General features: G+C 42.1%; 1 protein-coding gene across 1 annotated transcript in view; it reads right to left on the bottom strand.

Annotated features, from left to right (window-relative positions):
• Window positions 1-20063: 20063 nt before the first annotated feature.
• Window positions 20064-22500, bottom strand: part of LOC138020959 (cilia- and flagella-associated protein 90-like) — a 5321-nt gene continuing 2884 nt past the window's right edge. The window contains exons 3-4 of the mRNA XM_068867846.1: window positions 21320-21430; window positions 20064-20210 (exon numbers count right to left, since the gene is read on the bottom strand). Coding sequence (XP_068723947.1) covers window positions 20064-20210; window positions 21320-21430 — 258 coding nt within the window. The remainder of the gene's footprint in view (window positions 20211-21319; window positions 21431-22500) is intronic.

Genomic DNA, 22500 nt, shown 5'->3' with positions numbered 1-22500 from the left:
TTCTTTAATTTTTATTATTAACTCATGTTACAGCTTTTAATCAACTATTGTTTTTTTTTTAGTATTTATAGACCTAAACTCACTCAAATATTTTGACTTGATAATGACGTTTAGCTAACGTCGAAACGTCGTCGCTTTTTAGCAAATCTTTTAGCAATTTTTTAATCTTAAAATGATTTTAAGTAATGTTTTATCGCAATTTTTTATAGTCTAATAACAAATTATTCAAAAGAGTCATGTTTTCCTTTTTTTATATTTTCCTGACGCTTACGATCCATTCTTTAATTTTGCGTTTGGATTGTTGTTCAGTGATACACTTTGCTTATTTCATCTTCCCGAGATGTTTATGAGACTTTTTAAACAGATTTGTTGAGTATCTTACCGTCCAGGACGTCTGACAAACCAAGCCGAATATCTTAGTGAGGGAACCGCTTTGTGGTGTTTATTTCGAGGTGATGGGATGTAAAAGGTGTCTCTTTTTGTTGTTGAGACACATTCGGCCTCCAAATTCGCTCTGGAACCTTGGGGCCTGGTCGCATTCTGGATCAACTTTTAATTGGAAAAATCAAATTGCAGGACCGAAAATAAAATTTACGGTCGCATTTCAATTAAGTTAAAATGCAAACGTCAATCACACAGGCGAATTTCAGCGGCAAATTAACATTGTCTTCAGTCACCTTTGGCGACGGGCTCCTCTGTTTTTTCGAAATTTGGAAAAAATGGTTAGCCCCACCCAAGCACAGTGGCGTCTGTGATGTTTTTTCACGATTTTGAAATTTTTGGAAAAGAGGAAATGAGGGGTGATGTCAGAAAAAAGGCGAGCTGACAGATTCTAGTCCCTAGAGTGAACAGGTTTTTGTAAAATCGTCTCTAATGCGACCCGCCTTTCCGTGGCGGTCGAGAACTGAGGGTCTCCCAGGGGTTAAGGAAACAAAGCCAAAATATCTTAGTGAGGAGCGTTGCGTGACCACACAAATGACGGCTGCGTAGGAGACTAGGAACAAGGGAACAAGGACCCCCTGGGAGGGCCTCAGAATGGTTGCGGTTACACTTGAGAGAAACACAGTGTAAGGGCCTGGCCAAACGAGAAATGTTTGACGTTTAAACAACATAAAACATTGTTTTGGTGACCAAACATGGTGATGTTGTAATGAGTGGCCAAACGATTAAAAAAGGTTTGATCTAACTCAGATCAAACTCCACAAGCGAAGAACTATGGGTCACAAATACGTAAAAGACACGTGGATGCAAGCGGCTGAGCAAGCGTGGTACGTATGCACGCACCAAACATGTTTGATACGGCTGGCCAAACGAACAAAACTTCGCCCATCAAACATGAGAACAAAAAGAAATGTTTTAAGTTGTTTGATCGAATGTTTGATGGCCTTCAAATTTTATCAAACACGACCGAACACGATCAAACAGCACCAAACAAGGTGGCCAAACAGTAATATGGTTGATCACCAAACAATGTTTGATGTTGTTTAAACGCCAAACATTTCCCGTTTGGCCAGGCCCTAAAACTAGTGGTTGCGGTCGCATTAGGGAGTTGACACTGGTGTGAAATCGAGTTCTATTGTTCAGTGTTCCCCAAGGGATTCAAAACACCAGAGAGTTCGCACTAGAGTAGTGTCAACACTAGAATTACAATGTGTTTCTCTCAAGTGTGACCATAGGCAGCCCAAGCTCGCGTCACTACAGACAGCCGTTGAGAATTTCAACGAGTTATAAGACTTTGTATGGAAAATAAAATACAGTCGATTATGAAGCCTAAAAAATGCTCAGTTTAACGTTCATTCAATAAAATGAATCAAAATGACTCACCTCTGGTGTATTCTTGTGCCTTTTGGAGTTTATTTCACAGTTTCGGGAAGTCCGTGTTTTCAATGTTCTAAGACGAAGTCAAGGCTGCACACTAAGATTTCGACCGTTGTCAGCGCAGAGGCTGTTTGCGACTCGAAAATCCATCCTAGCCGCGATTTTTTCACGCAAAGCTAAAGCCATATCATTTGCGAACCTCCGTGAATGTTTCGTCGTCAAAAATCTCCACGCACTTGGCTGGAAATGAGCATTTTCTGCATCGATTTCCACGATAGCTGATGAATTTAACTGCTTCTGATCGCCGCACAAGACACGGAGCTTGGGTCCGAGGTCAAATTAACTCCACCCGATGAGGTACAGTCATTACAACACTTACCCCATCCCCACAACGGCTTCTCGCAACCATGGAGCTGTTCGAGGAGCCGCTGTGGGGATGGGGTAAGTGTTGTAATGACTGTACCTCATCGGGTGGAGTTAATTTGACCTCGGACCCAAGCTCCGTGTCTTGGGCGGCGATCAGTAGCAGTTAAATTCATCAGCTATCGTGGAATTCGTGGAGATTTTTGACGACGAAAAATTCACGGAGGTTCGCAAATGATGTGGCTTTAGCTTTACGTGAAAAAATCGCTGCCGGGATGGATTTTCGAGTCGCAAACCGCCTCTGAGCTGACAACGGTCGGAATCGTAGTTTGCAGCCTTGACTTCGTCTTAGAACATTGAGAACACGGACTTCCCGAAACTGTGAAATAAACTCCAAAAGGCACAAGAATACACCAGAGGTGAGTCATTTTGATTCATTTTGATTCATTGTATTGAATGAACGTTAAACTGAGCATTTTTTAGGCTTCATAATCGACAGTATTTTATTTCCCATACAAAGTCCTATAACTCGTTTAAACTCTCAACGGCTGTCTGTAGTGACGCGAGCTTGGGCTGCCTATGGTGTGACCGCAACCTCTGTTCACAGTGAATCCTTGGTACTTTTGTAACTTTTGGAAAGAAGAGTGAACTGATAAAAAGGTAACCGTTAAATTCGATGCGAGACTCTTGTTCTTCCGTAGCCTGGGACCAGGCTCCGCAGTAGCGGTTTTGGAGCGAAAGGGAACCTCAACTGCGGAGCCTGGTACCGTTCCCAGGCTACTTCTTCCGTTTACAGCAAAGTTGCCAGTCTCGGAGAGAGTATCAAAATGCTCTCTGACCGCGATAATTGTTTTTCTGTGGAAACAGGAAAAAAACATAATATTATTCTTCCAAATCTAGTGACGCCATGGGCAGAGCCCTCTTGACCGTTGCCGGACATTTAAAGACCCCAAATATACTTTTTTCCGTTATGTGATGAGGTGCGTAGCGTGGTCATTTTTTCAAGTACGCACAAGTACATATGATCTAGAAACCTAAGTAAACTGAGCGAAAAATACTACGTCCTTTATTTCTTGTCGAAATATTTGTGTGAATACAAGCAAAGAACAAATCGTCTTGCCCTTATTTTGAGCAAACTTGGTGCAAACAAAACATTGTTTTGGTTGTGCTAGCGTGACTGGAATTGTCAAGAACGTTCTCGGAACGTCGCTCCTTTGTCACGAACGTTCTTGGAACGTCGCTCCTTTGCAACCTCGCCTTTTTGTTGCACGCTGGCCAAACAACACTGCATTGTTAGTGCAAAAAAAAAAGGTACAATGCAAAACTAAGTTAGAACATGGTATAGCTTTTGTTTTAGTTTTTAGAATTTAATCAAAGTGGTGCTTTCATCACGAAATCTTGGTTGCGTATAAGTAAAATGTAAGAATAGAAACAATTGCTAAAAATTTCAAAATTTTCCTGTCACTTCAAGTACGCACGTGCGTATATGCGTATGGGACGCTACGCGCCTGGACTGATGCATTTTTCAGGTTTGTATTTTGTGGAATTTTCCGCGTTGCTACCATCTTCGAAATTTCTAAAAGGATGATAAAATGTCTTGCAAATAACCGACGATTTATGACATTAAAGAACGGTATTTTGATCAATGCCGCCAATGTTTAGCAATATTGGATTCATTCTGCAAACTTACACCACAGGGTTAGTTCGATCCCTCGTCTCAGTTGCCCACAATGACCTAGAATTGAAGAACAATTGGGACAATGACAGTCCGTAGTTCAGTGGCAATTGGTATTAAGCAAAAACTAAAGTCAATGATCCGGGTTCGAAAAAATTGATGAAGATAAAAAAAGTAGTATATATTGGAACTTCAGTTTGGATGTAAAACGGTTTTCTTAGCGAAATCTGATGTCATCGAAGTTAAGATTTGCAAAGAATAATGTTCTATTCTCTATCGCTGCGCTCAGCCGAATAGAAAACATTTCCCACGTAAATGACTAGAGACGATAGGAGGGAGCCGACCAGTCATCTCGACCAGCCATTTTATTCACTGTTACTCGTACATTATACAACAATATCCGCCTAAGCGTGTCGCGAACCACAACCCACATAAGGGAAGCCCGTTAGCGATGCAGTATACATGATAATTGTTACTATGACATTCGGGCGTTTGCAGACTAATACAGGGACTAATTTAGCAGTGGTTAAGCCGGATACGAAAAACCGGTGAAAAAACTCCTGAGAGAAAAAGCCCGGAAACGCATTCTCCAAACCAATGCGAAACCACCTTAACCTCTGGAGTCAATTAAAGGTTGACAATAACACTATTACGTTAAATATTATTTATGGTTCGGCACGACTACTTAGCACGGCAGGACTTGCCGTGCCGCACGGCAGTAGCACGACTTGGTTTCAAACGGCGTGCTATCGTTGCGCCGAACTCAATTCATAAATTAATTTCATGTATTTTGCATTATTTGCATACTATTACGCTGGATGGATGGTTTGTTTTGTCTTTTGAATTTGGCGCGACTGTATTAGGTTCGACGTTTGAAACCGCTGCCGTGCCATCGTCGTGCCAGTGCCAAGCCAAATTCATTTGAGTTCGGCACGGCAGTAGCACGACGTTTGGAACAGGCCTTTAAGTATACCGATGTGCGAAAAAATTACCGCGAGCAAAGTTCTCAAGTGGCTGATTGACGTCAAGTGAATGGTGTGAAACGAGGAGTGGTTTAAATACATGTATGCAAAAAGGTGTGAATGCCTAGCGTAGCATGCGATGATGTGAGTACCCATGGGAAATTCATAACATTCTCGTGCTTCTTTTCAACTCACGGCTTTCGAAAGATTTTGAAACTGTTCGGAATTTCTCCATCTTTCAGTTTCATTTCAGTTTCACGGATTCCTGTAACTTGAACTGATTGGATCTCCAAGTCCGTGTAGAGCGAAGTGTTTTAGCGCCGAGATCATGATATTGTCCTCCAAATCGACAATTACCGCAAGGAGCAGCAGTAAAAAAACAAAACTGGAATAATCTTTTCATGTTTTGATTGCCGATGGTAGTTCAGATTTGTTACTTCTTCACTTTTGGAACAAGTTTTTCTTTTGTCAAGCTGCGAGAAAATATTTTTATCTGGATTGTTTTCACGTTATCCCAGTTTCCATAAATTTCTATTCTATTTACAAAGGTCTTAATTGGATGATGGAGCCCATTATAAATAGCGGACCTCGGTTACTGATTTCTCAAACTTGGCACTCTCAATTATACTTTTAACGGCACACTCGGCGGTATGAACTGAAACTGAAAACGACACTGAAACGCAACCTTGATTCTTTGAAACGTAAACTTGATTTCTGAAAGATGTAACCTTGATTTCCGAAAAACGTAAACTTGAGTTCTGAAAAATGTAAACTTGATTTCTGAAAAATGTAAACCTGATTTCCATAAAACGCAAAAAATTTCTGCCTCGTGCCCTCTCTGGAAATGGCGAAGGAGGTGGAAGGTGAGGTAATTCTTTCGTTGTATTATGTGACCTCTCTCCTTGCTAATCCTGTCAGCTAAAATTTGAAAGATTTTGCAGATCTTCGATGTGATCAAAGCATTGTAATCGCTTGAGAGGATCACGGACTTGGACATAGATTGGAGTTAACCACACCTTGCAAGCTCACATTAGTACTTGTCACTTCCAGCCGCATGTCGCATGGTGTGTCGCTGCCACCCTCATTTGTCGTATTGCCACATGTGTCGCTGCCACCCCCTTTATTGCTCAGGGTGTGTCGCCGACACCCTTCCCTGTGCTAGGGGCACCCAATAACTGTGGTCCCATGTTACTGCCAAAGAATGCGTAGTCCTTTTATATCACTATGACATAATCCATTACATAAAGCTAAAAAGTTGTTAATTACGCGGAATATCTATGGAAGGGTTTCAGTGGAAATAGATTGGAAATAACTTACGGTCTTTTTTGTTTACATTACGGTGATGAGGACCGCAGAGTAAATTGAACCACGGCAATCTATCCATGTAAAATTAAGAGCGGCATAAAGTTTCTTTTTGTGTAATGCACTAGTCATTTGTTTTCCCCACCCCTTGACCCCCGGGGATGGGTAGGGAAATTACATTTGAATGGTTGTAAAGTAGGTGTATTTCCACTGGGGACTAGAGCAGACAAACACACGTAATTCCCCCGCCCCTCTGTTCCTAAAAGATTCTGAGTCATCAAGGAAATGTTAGGGACATTACCACAATATACAGTTCTTGCCATTTGTGTGTGCCACATGAACTATATAAGGAACGACGCCATATTGATTTTGCACGTGTGAAAATACTCATTACCATTGCTCTTCGTTTCTTTTCAGTCCCAGTCCTCCTAGGTAAGAATTCCCCGATATTTCCCCATGTATGTCCCCAGAGGGGTAGGGCAGAGAAACGAAAATCTTGTAATTTCCCTACCTCCTAGAGGCGTAATTGTGGCGTAATCTTGCATAATTGCCCTAGTAATTTCCCCATATGTCCCCACTATCCCCGGGGGTCGGGGGGTGGGGGAAACAAATGACTAGTGCATAACAGGCAGGTCAAAATAATCACTGTACTGCTTTGGATGTACAATGAAGTTACATTTCCCTTGCAGTGTATCAACTTTTAAGAGGATGCTAGGCGAATAGGACGTGTGTAAGGCTTTTCCAGTAAGTAAAGCATAAGTATGTCACCGCTAATACCTTTATTTGACGTCACTAAAGTGACCAATGTAAACTAGAGTGACAAATGTAAAATGCTGCACTAATTACTGTTTGATTCAAATTTCACGTTTACAGTACTGAGCTTGACTCTGCAAGGAAAAATGATGTTGGAATAAGAGCCATGCAGATAAGATTGTGACGGCATCGTAACTTGTTGGTGACAAGGTGAGACGACATTATTGGAGACCAGTCATTATTTTGAAGAAGAAGGGTTGCTACCAATAGCGAGATATTCGAGAGATGGTGGTTTGCGGTCACACTTGAGAGAAACACAGTGTAACACTAGTGTTGACACTCTCTATTGTAAACTTGCGGACGCGACGGCAGCCTTTCTGGTGTTTTGAATCCCTAGGGAAACACTGAACTGACAACAGAACTTGAACTAACACTAGCGTTAACTCCCTAATGCGACCGCAATCATTATTCGTTGTGTTACGCCCTCAATTCTGTTTTTATTCCGGGGCCTGATGCCGAAGGCAGTCAGGGTGAAATTTCGGGCCCGTTCCTTTTTCTTTTTTTAATTTTTCTTCATGGTAGTCACAATAGGCATACCCCACGGATATTGAATTAAGCTCCTATCGGGGAATCCAATTTTTTGTCCTTCAGTATTTTCAAACTCCCTTACGGCGATTGGTTTGGAATCCTTTCCTCGCGCGATGATTGACACAGTATTAAACCTCACATCTGGCTACATCTGAAAGTATTTGATAAAGTGGATGATATATGATTTTTCTTTGAGAACGTTAAGCTTTAAAGGTAAGGAGAGTTTTCTTCGTTATTTCTATATCTTGCCCCGTTCTTGTGTGTTCCATTGCACGGAACGAATACTCCGATCGACCGCATGGGATTTGTCTCATATGGTTTAGGGGCCGACATATCTCTCCCTCAATGGGAGGCGAGGGCGGAAGCAGCAAGCAGCGAAGGGCCAACTGCGTCCAAAAGCGATCGCACGGGCCGAAATTCCGGGATGACTCGTTTGGTACGACGCTCCAGCGCCATGTCTGGAGGTACTGCGTTTTTCTCTCTTGTTCAAACATTCCGTCAGCGCATGCGCAAATGTTTTTCTGGCTCTCGGATACGTACGCTACCAAAAAAGCAAGATGCTGGTTTTTTTTTTATACATGGAATTGACATTTCAGTTGATTATACAAGCATTAACGTAACGTAAGAACCGTGCGTGTCTGATCTTTTCGACACAAAAAGTGAGAGATGGCCTTATGCAGAATGGGACGCCTAAAATGCTTTGTTGTCACTTGAGGTATGGCGGTTCACGAGTGAAGTTGTCTCTCTGGCCTTTCTGTGGACGAATTCCAGGACCTTCCGATGCTAATTGGGTACGTTTTGGAAGCTAAAATCTTTATTTTGCTGGTAGGACTGGGTGGCCCGACACTTATAAAAAAAAGCAATGAAATGAGAATCGGGGCTCTTTCCTTGTCGTTGAATAACAGAATTACCCAGAATTCTTCTTGGGCACGAACGAGGCAACTTGTAATTGAGAAGCATGAGACTGACCCTCATCAAATGGCTAAAGCGCGGCCGGAGGAAAAAGTGGGAAGAAAGTTTCCGGCCAGACTCTAAGGAGTAGCCCTGGTGTGGAGCAGGGTTTGGAACGTTACCAACCATATCAAGCCCCCCATATCAAGCCCCCCATATCAGGCCCCCCATATCAAGCCCCCAACCATATCAAGCCCCCCATATCAAGCCCCCCATATCAGGCCCCCCATATCAAGCCCCCTACCATATCAAGCCCCCCATATCATGCCATGTCATGACACACCATATCAGGCCCCGACCAACCATATCAAGCCCCTGATATTCTATCATCAATACGACTTCATGACACACCTTATCAGGCCCCGACCAACCATATCAAGCCCCTGATATTCTATCGTCAACACGTCTTCATGACACACCATATCAGGCCCCGACCAACCATATCAAGCCCCTGATATTCTATCGTCAATATGACTTCATGACACACCATATCAGGCCCCGACCAACCATATCAAGCCCCTGATATTCTATCGTCAATACGACTTCATGACCCACCATATCAGGCCCCGACCAACGATATCAAGCCCCTGGTATTCTATCGTCAATACGACTTCATGACCCACCATATCAGGCCCCGACCAACCATATCAAGCCCCTGATATTCTATCGTCAATACGACTTCATGACACACCATATCAGGCCCCGACCAACGATATCAAGCCCCTGGTATTCTATCGTCAATATGACTTCATGACACACAATATCAGGCCCCGACCAACCATATCAAGGCCCTGATATTCTATCGTCAATATGACTTCATGACACACCATATCAGGCCCCGACCAACCATATCAAGCCCCTGATATTCTATCGTCAATACGACTTCATGACACACCATATCAGGCCCCGACCAACCATATCAAGCCCCTGATATTCTATCGTCAATATGACTTCATGACCCACCATATCGGGCCCCGACCAACCATATCAAGCCCCTGATATTCTATCGTCAATACGACTTCATGACACACCATATCAGGCCCCGACCAACCATATCAAGCCCCTGATATTCTATCGTCAATATGACTTCATGACACACCATATCAGGCCCCGACCAACCATATCAAGCCCCTGATATTCTATCGTCAATATGACTTCATGACACACCATATCAGGCCCCGACCAACCATATCAAGCCCCTGATATTGTATCGTCAATACGACTTCATGACACACCATATCAGGCCACGACCAACCATATCAAGCCCCTGATATTCTATCGTCAATATGACTTCATGACACACCATATCAGGCCCCGACCAACCATATCAAGCCCCTGATATTATATGGCCAATACGACTTCATGACATGCCATATCAGGCCCCAACCTACCATATCAAGCCCCTGATATTGTATCGTCAATATGATTTCATGTCACACCATATCAGGCCCCGGCCAACAATATGAAGCCCCTGATATTCGATCGTCAATATGACTTTATGACACACCATATCAGATCCTGACTTACAATATCAAGCCCCTGTAATTAGATCGTCACCTTAAGGCTCTGACACAGCACATCAAATCCCTGTTATGAGATCCTCATTTATAAAGCCATGACAGACCATATCAGGCCCCGACCTACGAACCCCCAGTATGGATGAGATTGTCAACAACAAGCCATGACCCACCATATAAGGCACTTAAGCTAATTTACGATATAATATCTCAAAAATCCGGGTTGGCTGAGTTCTTCAGCGAAAGTTTATTTCTTTATTTATTTTCTTTGTATTCTGTCCATTCATCGCGACATGGTTTCTTTACTTTAAGTGCCCGGCGGCTTGGAGCACTTGACAGAGGTGTAAATACTTACAATCGGCTGCGGGAATGAATCGAAAGCCAAATTTTTCTGCGCAAGAAAATGTGGTAAGAACTGAACAACGAACTGAATGCAGTTACGTGAAATCTGTAGCGTGACTTAATGACAGCCTCAGAGAGTCGCTTTTGCAAACTTAAATTTCCTTTACCAGTTCTTTTGTGCCTCGGTTGCACACCACCACAAAGCAAATGGACCGCCACGTTGTTTCTCTGATTGTGCAACACGTCCTTTAAAGCAGTTGTTAGCAAGTTAACTAGCTAGGCTCCGAGACTGTACCACGATACTTAAAACTAACCGGCGTTTGCGCTACCCGTGGTTAATTGATAATTCGAGCAATCGGGGCCGCATCTACGAGATTTCAGGTCCACAGAAATCTACCATGTGAAATTGTAAATTCACGTGGCTTACAGCAGGTTTTATCCCCTACTTTAGTTCTCTACAAAACTGGGTTTCCCTTCACGGCAACAACAACAACAAATAATATAATTTCCTTCAACACCTTTTTTACAAAAAGCCAATCGCAGATGTTGTCGTGTGTAAAAGTCAAACTTGCTCAGAGTTATCAACATGTAAACTTTTTGGTTTCAAATCTAAAAAACAAAAGGTTTGCGGCAAATCCGCCTCCTCCGAGATTTTCAAGGTTTGTAGTGTCACAATTTGACCTTACGAGTTATCTAAGCTAATCGAAAGGGTAACCGCTTTGTATGCGATTCATTTTTTAATATAGGCGTCTCTGCTTGGAAAGTCAAAGAGTCAGTTTTCGTCGTAAATCTTATACACCAGGCACGATTTACGGACAGGTTTTAAGCGTAAGGGCTATCTGTAAGGTCTGACCTTACAGGATATATGAAACACTTTCAAAAATGGCCGTCGACTTGTAACGAATTTGGTATTGTTCGCCGTTACCATGGCAACGAATAGAATAATATTTTTAGCTAACCTATTGCTTTTTGCCTTTTAGTGGGAGAGTTGAAAGATAAAGATCATATCATGTCAAAACACATTTAAGAAACACGTTTGGTTTTCAGTAGGTTCCAATTCTCCACACTGGGCCCGTGTCTGTAAATACAGTGCAGATTGTACACATTTGCCATGCTAGCCTGCATGCAAGTTAAAAGCAATAAAAGTCCAACGAAAGCGAAAGCCGCACCTTGTCTTTAATATAGCGTGATATCGTGACACACTTCTAGCGGGAGTAGGAAAGTTTTCTTTTGTACACGTTGACGCGTGTATGACAGGAATGCAAATTGCGTGCGTCCCTAAACATAACAAAATAAATTTTACCGGAAACAGATATTTGTCTGAAATTTTGTCACAACAAAAACAATTTTGTCCACTAGTGCGACCCGGGCCCTATACAGGATTTTGTAAATAACCATAATGATGACCTTTGTGAGCTTAAATTACTAATCTGTTTTCTACAGTGTGTGGTGTTCCCATTTCGATTTCGCAAGAACCACTTTTCTAGGCGTGCACCAGTCATGCAAGATTGTAAATTATCGTAGCCGCTCTTACTCTTAGGTATTGCCTTAAAAAAAAAAATAGAAAGGAAAATTAGTAACCGTGGAAGTCAACTTTAATTAGCATTTTTTTTGCACTCTCCATACCTGGGACAATCCACATTGCAAAGGGATTTATAAATTAAGAGGTTCATCTCATCAGTTATGGATGTAATTTTTTTACGACTCAAGGTATCTGAAAGGCATTGGTGTCATTCGCGGTCCGTGATGAGGAATGTACAAAAAGCTGCAAGCAAAATGGGGAACTTTCGATTGAAGTGTGATCACAGAATAATCACTAGTTCGTGATACGTTCAAGCTCAATAAACATGCCTTTATTTCGCAAAGCTGTCACCGGCTGGTGCAAGTAATATAATGCAGATTCTAATCACTTATATCAATTACGCACAGGACTTTATCGGTGTGTACTAAATTAGTAACTTCAATGTACTGGATAAAATCGATTTCACCATTCCAGCTGATCGTTCGCTGCCGATATATACATAATGTCAGGCTACAATAGTACATTCACTAGTCTCAGGAAGGGTTAGGGACAAGGGTTAATTTCTCATCCCGACAACCTTTTTTATGATGACCGTTAAGTTTTGCTTGTCCGTTAGGGCTAACTGTGCCTCCATTACATTGATAGTCGACATTATTTATTGGAACACTGATTGCATGAGAACGTCTGAAATACAACGACACTTCGCAAAACTGAATCCTCTTGTAGTTGTCTGCCAAGTTGTCACCAACTCTATATTATTAGCTATAGCCAATAAATTTGAAGAAAAGTTCACATTGGTTAGTAGAGTGAGTATGTTTTGTATTGGAGGCAAAAAGTTAACTGGTACTCTTGCTTTCTTTTCTTAGCTGTTGAATCTGTCCATATTATCAAATTACGTGCAGTTATTTGGATGTCGGAGATAGCACGTCCGCGATCAAAGTTTTCTTTACAAAATTCAACGCCACAAGATCGAAATGATTTTAAGTATCTGTAGACTACACCACCTGCCGAAATAAACCTTTATCTCAGATAAAGGACAACTGCCCGTCTCCTTGCATCGCATCCTACAGATAATGCACATGATTTTTTTTTCATGTGGCCCATTGGATGCCGGTGACTCATTCACAGAGCCAAACGTTATACACAGAGGATTTTGGATCGCTGTGGGTCTCACAAGCAGAAACATGAGCCAAAACATTGTGTCGTTGGACAAAGGACAACGCACATGTTTGTCGTGATTTTCCGTGCCACGTAGGCAAGTTATGCTTTTATCAGGGGCACCCAACGAGAATATAGTTCAAAACCACTTAAACATGAATGTTAAAGGTATTATAGTATTTAAAAGTTAGATATCGGTATATTTTTTATTCCTTCAAATTTTTCATCTGTTCGGATTTCCTAGCTGAAAGTCTAGTGATTCGAAAATTATAGGGATCAAAACTTACCTTGTCGAAAATTTCAGCCAGAAAAGAGATCCCGAAAATTCTAGGTGTCCATTTTAGGGTAAAAGTCCGTTTAAAATAGACGATTATACCATGTTTTTCTATGTTGGAAAATACTAGGACAGGCGGGCAAGCAAGAAATTTTACAACAACGGTTCCGAAAATTGTAGATTTCAAATCGTCTTCCGAACAGATATTTTCCGAAATTGACGTTGGGTACCCCTGTTTTATGATAAATTTAGTTTCATCTGCAAGGAGCACCTTTGCAGTCTCAACAAACGCAACCAATTAGGACCAATTAGGATCACAGATAGTGTTCAGAAACTTTACATAATCTAACGCAGTAATAAACACCATAGCAACCCTACATTTACATAACACGGGCAGCATTTAAATTTACTGGTCAGTCGTTGTAAATTTCCTGAAGAATGTGGTCATTCGTCAATCATGAAGTTCTGAACTGAAGTTGAGCGCCTTTTGAAAATCCGTCCACTACAACAATAAACAGACTACAAGTACGCAAAATAAAATCTTGTGTCCCAGTGAGTTGCTAAGCAAGATAAAGACTAGGACCTCCGTCTTTATATATATAAGCGTCCCACATGCCAATTGTGACTCAGAAATAACGCATGATGGATGACGAATTGCTTGCAGCGTTTGCCTTGTGGTCACCAAAATCGGAATAATAAAGAATTGCGTAATTACCTCCTGTCGTTCTCTAAATCGGTATTACTATTAAATGTGCAGTCGTCTGTACTTTAAGTCTCATCGGTAACAATGCGAAAGGTTAAAAAGCTACATTTTGTGTGTATTGTTTCCACAGAATGCAATTTCCTGTAGCGAAATTTAATAATATGCATCTTGTCACATGTAGCATCTTCAGACGTGACAACCGTTAGCTACGAAGCAGAGGTCACGCCGAGCGAAGTTGCGAGCTGATATCTAATATGATGATAAAAAATAAAACACAGCCGCTTTGGGATTAAGAATTCATTTTCATTTTGTTCATCATCGAACTGTTCGTGACTTTTACTGACCGTACGGAGGCCAAAAAGTGTTAAATATGACTGAGAAATCCTGCTGTTCGCTGGGGCCTGATATGGTTGGTCGGGGCTTGATATGGTTGGTCGGGGCTTGATATGGTTGGTTGGGGCTTGATATGGGGGGTGTAATATGGTTGGTAACGTTCCAGCCTTATATGCTGGTGTGTACTGTTTTGTTTCAACGTAGGCTTCTGATTTGTGAACAAGTTTTTATCATAGAAAATTCCCGGCAAAGTAGTGCTTTTGTCGCTATCATTGATCGTAGCTATATAGCAAAAACTGGCCTTTCGTAAGTTTTCCTGTTAAAGAAACGGCATAATGTAAATAAGAGAATACTGAAATTTGTATTTGCAGATTACTTAAGTCAAACTCTACATCACTATGCAATAAGCCGTTATAAGCGCATTCACAATTTCCTGATATTACTGTATAGAAGTCTGTTTTATTAATGATTTTTCCGCTACTGTATATAAAAAAATATTGAGTCTTCACTCCGGTCTTCTTCTTAATATGATCTTTGCGGCAATTACATTCTGTTTCTCAATAAACCCAGAAACAACCAGTTATATTTCAATGTACTTATCAGCCAAGCTGTGGAATGCGCTACCTGATTTTATCCCTACCACTGAGTCAACAGGTTAAAATGAGAAGCCCGGGTCGCGCATTTTGTATAGATACTTTTCTTTTCAATTAATGTTTATCTAAATACCCGATATTTCGTCATGTATCCGTATATGCTATGTATTTTAGCTGTAAATTAATGTAATGTCTCGTAGATGTTATCTCTTAGTTATTCTGAAATTCGAGATGAAATATATTACGTTTAAGCATGTATGGATGTTACCTTCAGCAGGGCGCATGCGTACTATTTGTACTATGCGACCCCAGTACTTACCATATGACAGATAAAATGATTTTTTCCTTGAATATTTAAGCCATCGAATTCTTATGACTAATTGACAAGGGCGGTCTGGAACTGTGAGTAGGCGTGGGATTTGTATCGTTTGGTACGACACTCGAGCGCCATGTCTGGAGGTACTGCGTTTTAAACATTCCGTCAGCACATGCGTAAATGTTCTGGCTCCCCGATTCGTAGCATAGCAAAAACTTGAAGATGCTGTTTAATTTTTACAAGGAATTGGCATTTCAGTTGATTCTGCATGCATAAACTTAAAGTAAGAACCGTAGTTTGTCAGCAACACATTTTTTAATCCTCCTGCTTCCCGACACTATGACTTGATTGTCTCGTTCGTCCAATCCCATTTACGCCGCCTTCATGTTGATAAACTTATAAAACACTTTAAAAAAATGTGTCGTTGACAAACTACGGTCTAGGGAGCCCAGTTAGTGCTCAGAGTGTTAATGCTGGCTGTGTACAAAGCCGGTACAAACTATATCCAATATGTAATTGCCTAGGCAGCTAAGAGATTAGGCGTACTTAGCTAGGTTGTTGAAGTGCGCTGGGGTTATGCCAGAGGGAATGCTCAAGGTATACAGATGTAATATTAGATCGGTCTTAGACTATGCTGCGCAAGTGTGGCAGGATATTCCTGTATACCTTTCTGACGCTATTGAATGTATTAACACAAAGTAAAGTAAAGCAACCATATTTAACGTCGATAACTCGTAACAGTAATTCAACTGACAAACCTGAGGTCGACGGTGCGCTCATTTTACTCCCCCCTCGCAATCAGGGCTCCGTTTTATGGGTATTTAAAGCTACTTAAGCTACACAGAACGGAAAGAAGTCGAAACATGGATGTCATCATCACTGCCGCTAGACACGAGCATGGCGGTCCAAATGAGGTTTGTCCAGGCAGCTAGCCAGAAGGCTGCCCCTGTTTAAGCGCTTCAGCAGCTTTTCGTCTTGCGCGTTTCTCGTCCTCAGCTATTCTCCTATTGGTTTTTAAAGTCTTAACGCCATCACAAACCGTTCTCCTCCACACCAGCCTGTCTGCTGGGGCTATGGCCCAGTCAGCAATCTCACAGTCCTTAAAGTGCGTCCTTGTATCTCTTTTTAGGAGCACCAACTCTTCGAGATCCAGTAGATAGCTGACTGAAGAGAAGCTGTTTTGGGAGGCGTTGTGCATTCATTCTGACCATGTGTCCGTACCATCTGAGTCTATGTTGCTGTAGTATAGCATCAATACTTGTAAGGGAAGCTCTGTCAAGAACTGCAGCATTGGTGGCACGATCATACCATTTGATATTCATGATTGACTGGAAGTATCTTTGGTGAAATTTCTCGAGTTGCTTCACTTGATATCTATAAGTAGTCCACGTTTCTGAGCCATACAGGAGCGTTGGTATAATGACAGCTTGATAGACTCGTATTTTGGTGTCCAACTCAAGTTCGTGGTTGTCGAAGACTCGCTTGCATAGCTTTCCAAAGGCTGATGCAGCAGCGCTGATCCTGTTGTTGATCTCACGATCAAGTGAAACATCACTTGCCACATAACTACCAAGATACTTAAAGTGTGGAACTACCTTGAGAATGGTTCCATCTGCAGTAATTTCAGACTGAGTGGGAATTGAGGTGGTGCCAGAGGCAGATTGATACATAACCTCCGTTTTAGTGCAGTTCAGTGATAGCCCAAGTCTGTTGCAAGCTTCTGAAAAGGCGGCAGTTATTCTCTGTAGACCAGCTTCTGAAGACGAGCAGACCGCAGCATCATCAGGGTATTGAAGTTCCACGATTGAAGCTGTAGACACCTTGATTTTGGCCTGTAGGCGCCGTAAGTTAAACATATTACCATCGTATCGATAAGTTATTTGAACTCCGTGATTTTTCAGATGAGGCTCCGTCAGCTGTAGGACAGCACCCATGAAAAGAGCAAACAGCGTGGGAGCTATTACACATCCTTGCTTAACACCCACTTTCACAGGGAAAGGTTCCACGTGTTCACCTTCACACAGAACAGAGGCGGTCATATCATCATGAAGTAGACGGATCATCGTAATCAATTTACTGGGCACCCATATTTGCTCAAGATTTTCCAGAGAGTTTCTCTGTGAACCGAGTCGAAAGCCTTAGTCAGGTCGAAGAAGGCTGTATAGAGAGGAGTTCTTTGTTCCCTACACTTTTCTTGCACTTGCCGCAAGGCGAAGATCATGTCAATAGTGCCTCTTGCAGGACGAAAGCCACACTGGGTATCAAGTAGGACGTCCTCCGCAATGTGTGTCAGCCGATTTGATATAATCTTCGCAAACAATTTACCAACGACTGATAGCAGCGAGATGCCTCTGTAGTTGCCGCAGTCAGCCTTGTCACCTTTCTTGTGAATGGCGATTATCAGTGCATCTTTAAGGTCAGCTGGAGCTTGTTCCTTGGTCCAAATGCTCTGTATGAAATTGTGAAGACGTTGAGTCAAATCTGGTCCGCCGTGCTTCAGTACTTCAGCTGGGATTCCATCAGGCCCAGTTGCCTTGCCGCTTTTCAGTGACATTATGGCTAGATTAACTTCATGAGGTGTAGGTAGATCAGCGAGCTCATGTTTGGCTGGGAACTGTCTCAACTCATTGATAACTGTCTGGTCAACTTCAGCTTCACGATTCAGCAAATTGTAAAAGTGCTCCCTCCATCGCGCCTGGACAGATGCAGGATCCTTCACCAGTGCTCCATCTGCAGTTCGCAGTGGAGTTGGGCCGTATGTGCTGGGGCCATAAACAGCCTTCATTGCAGCAAAGAAGGCCTTCGAGTTCTGTTTATCCGCTAGCATCTGAAGCTCTGCGGCTTTGTTCTTCCACCACTTGTTCTTTAGTTCACGAGTACGATGTTGCAGTTCGTTTCTTGCTCTTAGTAAATCAGACTTGGATGATCTTGTTCTCGGGTTCCTCTGCCACTTGATGAAAGTAACTCTTCTGTGCTCCATAAGTAATTTTATTTCAGCATCATTTTCGTCAAGCCAGTCTTGATTTACTTTCTTTTTAGAGCCGATGGTTTTTGTACAAGAGTCAAGGATCACATTCTTCAGGTCGTTCCACGTCTCAATCACAGGTTTTTCATCAATGACTAATGAGAGACTGTTTACCAATTTTGTCTGAAATTTTTGTTGAACAGCTGGGTTTTTCAGAGAGGCAACATCAAACGTTTTCACTTTTGCCTGCAACCTCATTTTCTTTTGGGGCTTGATCATGATTTCACACTTCACTAGACGGTGGTCAGTTAAGCAGCTATCAGAGCCAATGATGGCACGAGCTTTCTTGACTTCCTTTCGATCCCTGGACTTGATGATTATGAAATCAATTTGATGCCAATGTTTTAACCTAGGGTGTTGCCAGGTTCCTTTATATCTGTTCTTCAACTGGAAGAGTGTGTTAGTAATTAGGAGGTATTTCCTGGTCTTTTCAGATTTGTCGCCGCTGCCAAGGAGGGGGGCGCGTCGGCCTCCCCGACCGCCGTAGACTTCCCTGGGCTTTGCAGATTTGTCGCCACTGCCAGGGAGGGTGGCTCGTCGGTTCCCCCGGACATGGTAGACTTTTCTGGTCTTCGTAGATTTTTCGCCGCGGCCAGAGAGGGCGGCGCGTCAGCTGTAGCCCCGTATGCAGTCAGTAGCATCATCCAAAAGCGAGTGTCTAGAAATCGATTCATTGGAACAGTATGTGCATAAATTATACGGACTCGGGTGCACAGTGCTAGGCCACTTGGCTGCTTCAGGACCTTAATTCCGTGGCAAAACGTAAGTTAGGACGACGGAGGCACTGGAGAGTTGCAGGTTAGTAGATGGCCGTTGGCTCAAAGGAGAGCTCATCCACCCTTGCAGATATTATTTTTAATTCTGCGGGGTGTCTACTCATCCACCCACACTGGTCGCAAGGAAAACAGGTGGGATCCACTATGTGAGATCAGGGAATCGAACTCAGGACCTCTTGCACCAAGGCCGCGCTCTAACCGACTGTGCCATCCTCGCTCCTGGTTAATTCAAATACTGAAGAGCTTTAAGATTAATATTTCCAAACTCTAGTTATCAACAAGCCCTAGATCAAGCAAATCTGACGTCCTTAGCAAATCGCAGGGTATTCATATGTAAAAGTTGGTGAGTGATATGAGGAATGAGAGCCACCCCATATCTTTTTTGGCTCTGCAAATTACTACAAGATCCATCCCATACCAGTTAAGATCAGGGAATACTAAAGCCACTATAACAATGAAAAGGACAAAGAGATCAAATGACTTTTTCACTTTTAGGTTCTCGTGAGTCCGATTATCATATTACTTATTATTTTAAATAGACTTAATTATTAGTTTTTTTATTTTTGTAAATGGCACTGTTTATTGAGTTTTTAACTTCCAGAAGGGTTATTAAACTTTTTTTTTCCTATTCTAACATTGCTGACAAATACACATTCCGGAAATGTTTTTGGTTTCGATGGAGTGGACAAACTACCACCGCTCGCAGAGCTGCTAATGATTTGTTAGTGGGTTGAAATGAAAGTTTAATCTTTGTCCGGCAACTGATTCAGATGTGGAATTGTAACCGTATCCAGAAATATTTGATTCAGTTTGGTGGGCTCCCGAGAATAGAGTGTGCAGCCTTGGGATTTTATAATACCGTTGACCACCGAGGAATTGAAAATGGCTCAAATCGCGTCGAATCTGGCAAAAACCACACATCAAAGAAGAATAGATAGTAATCTTTTGGTTTTTATTTTAATAATAAGTTATGTTAGTATTTGAAAGTAAAAGAACAGACCAGCAAACTCAGAAAACACTTTCGTAACCAATCAACTTAATCAGCTTTGGCACTGAAAATTAGAAGGGGAGTTTAAGAAATTAGAATATTTTCTAAAACAGTGGGATATTGGTTCCGCTTTGCCGATAGAAATCTCGCTTCACGGTTGCAACCCGTACGTGTCCACGGGATGTTCTTTCCAGCGGTGTTCGATGGCCGTACAAAGAAGAACTCAATACTGGAACCGCTTTTGTTTGTTCCTAAAAAAAAAAAAAAAGAAACTTTAAATTTAAAAGATGTTACTTATAAAGTCTATCACAAATTTTTCTAAACCCTGAGCCAACCAACAGGGTCGCATGTGTAAAGGATCTAAATGTATGCGACTAAACCCATTCTCGTCACTAGAGCCTTGGATCGACCCAAGGCTCTGGGAAACTCTATGCAGGAGAACATGGGCCGTAGGGTTCTTATAGCCAAAAACCGGCTATTGGAACCTTACGGCGCCTGCTCACTCCTCGCGCCAGCGTAAATGCACCAATCAGAGACGCTTTTGATTGTTCTTCACGAAAACCAATGAGAAGGCACTTTGTTTCAGGGTTCCCCAGAGCTCTTCTCTCGCTCAGTCAAGAGAAGAGCTCTGGGGTCGAGATTGGAATAAACCCAAAACCTACCCCTACTAAGTAGGTTTAACTGAAATCAATCAGCCCAGCCGCTTATCTGTATCCACACAGAAAATGCTATTGAAAATAGTCTTACCTTAGGTTACCCTAATTCCAGAAGGTTTTTCGAAGGTCACAATACCGTTGGCTTCGACTGAATTCTCTATTTTCGAATCCCTATAATACGCTTCCTTTGTCCCCCAAATTTCGCAGAAACTATTATTTTCCAATGCTCTTGGGACACTGCATATTCCCAAGAGCATTTGAAAACAAATGGGTTATGCAAAATTTGGGGGGCAAACAAATTGAATTATGGGGAATTCGAAAATAGAGAATTGCGTCGCGTTTTTTCGGACCCTGAAAACATCCTCTGGCACCCAGAGTAGCTTGAGAATCCAGGTAACCTCCAGGCAAACAGCTAAATAACCATAGAAAAAACGAGGACCAAAGGCCAGTTTAGAAGCCGAATAATAAGCGTGATCAAGCTGTTCCGTGAGTCCACACAGGTTTAATTGAGGACAGATTCGATTAGAATCAAGATATAAGAGGAGCGATATTATTAAGGACCAAGCTTGGCCTCCGCATCTGGCGAGAAGTATTCCGGATGGGAGGGTTATTATCAACAGAGACTGAATTCGAACACCGTCGCGTCTGTAACCCAGCAACTCCCCCTCCCCACCCCAGTTTTGCTTCTAACGGTTCCAACGCACCTCAGCATTGACATTTAGTCCACGGGTGTGTTCTCTGTCGTCTCGATGAAGTTTACTGCTGAAGCCGGTCTTGATGTGAAATGTTCTGTCATAATTTGATACCTTCTCGTGCTGAAAAACAGTGACATACAAAAAATACTTCAGTGGTAAAATTAATTAAGTAGCGACCTCTTAAACAAATCAGTGGTGCATGTAGCCGATATCGTGACCTAAATGTTGGAACCATGAAAACACTGTCTCCTCTTCCTCCCTTCGTGATCAATGTTCATTTTTGATTGTTCGAAGTAAACAGCAACCCTCTCAACACAACATTGGAGGTGGAGGACAAGAGAAACGCTTGGCGTTTTAGATTAATAAAAGCTGCTGTCCTTTGATGCCGTATTTAAATTACATTAATTACATTAGAAAAAGCTGTAGTGACTCGATTTTGTATTAAAATCATTTCAGGAAGTAGCGTGGCGTAATTTAGGGCGTAAAGTATTCCGCAGCTGTGCTCTGCTACATAAATAGCTACTTTTTAAATAGTCAGTACGGGGTTGTGGAAGCACTAATAACTGATTGGAGATTATTTGTTGTTAAGTAGCAATATAGCTGGTCGTAAATTATCCGCTCAAACACTTTGGCCACTGCTGAGATGTGAACTACCAGCTGCACGTTAATGTTGTAGCAAAGTGTTTACGAGATTTATGATCGGAATAGTGGCCGTCCGTATTGCAGGGTTTGCTGCTACATTTAACTCAAAGTCGTTGTTCCGGTTGTTTGGTTTTGTTTTAATCTCGGCTATAAAGCTATAAAGCTACTACATGACCCCTTTCAACATATCACATTGGTACATGGAAATTTGATGTAATGTAATGGTATGTTGGCCTAGAGGCGTGAAAAGCCGGAAAAGATGGACTGGCTCGAATCTAATAGACTTAACTATTAAAGGGTAATGTGTGGAGTGCTAGTTTTCCACCCACATAAACCATGTGAGCGTTAGCCCTACTGATGGAAATGGGCCCACACAAGGACAGAAAAAAAACTCTGACCAGGGTGGGAATTGAACCCTCGACCTTCGGTTAGATCACCGCTGCTCTACCAACTGAGCTACAAGTTCAGACGGGAGCAGGTCGTGGGAATCACGAGTCACGGCAATGAATATATGTACAAGTACAAGGAAGGGTTTCGTTTTTGCAAAC

Source organism: Montipora capricornis, chromosome 10 (assembly GCF_036669925.1).
Source record: "Montipora capricornis isolate CH-2021 chromosome 10, ASM3666992v2, whole genome shotgun sequence".
Classification (NCBI taxonomy): Eukaryota; Metazoa; Cnidaria; class Anthozoa; order Scleractinia; family Acroporidae; genus Montipora; species Montipora capricornis.
Note: the sequence above shows the minus strand (reverse complement) of the source record. Positions and strands in the feature narration are given on the sequence as shown.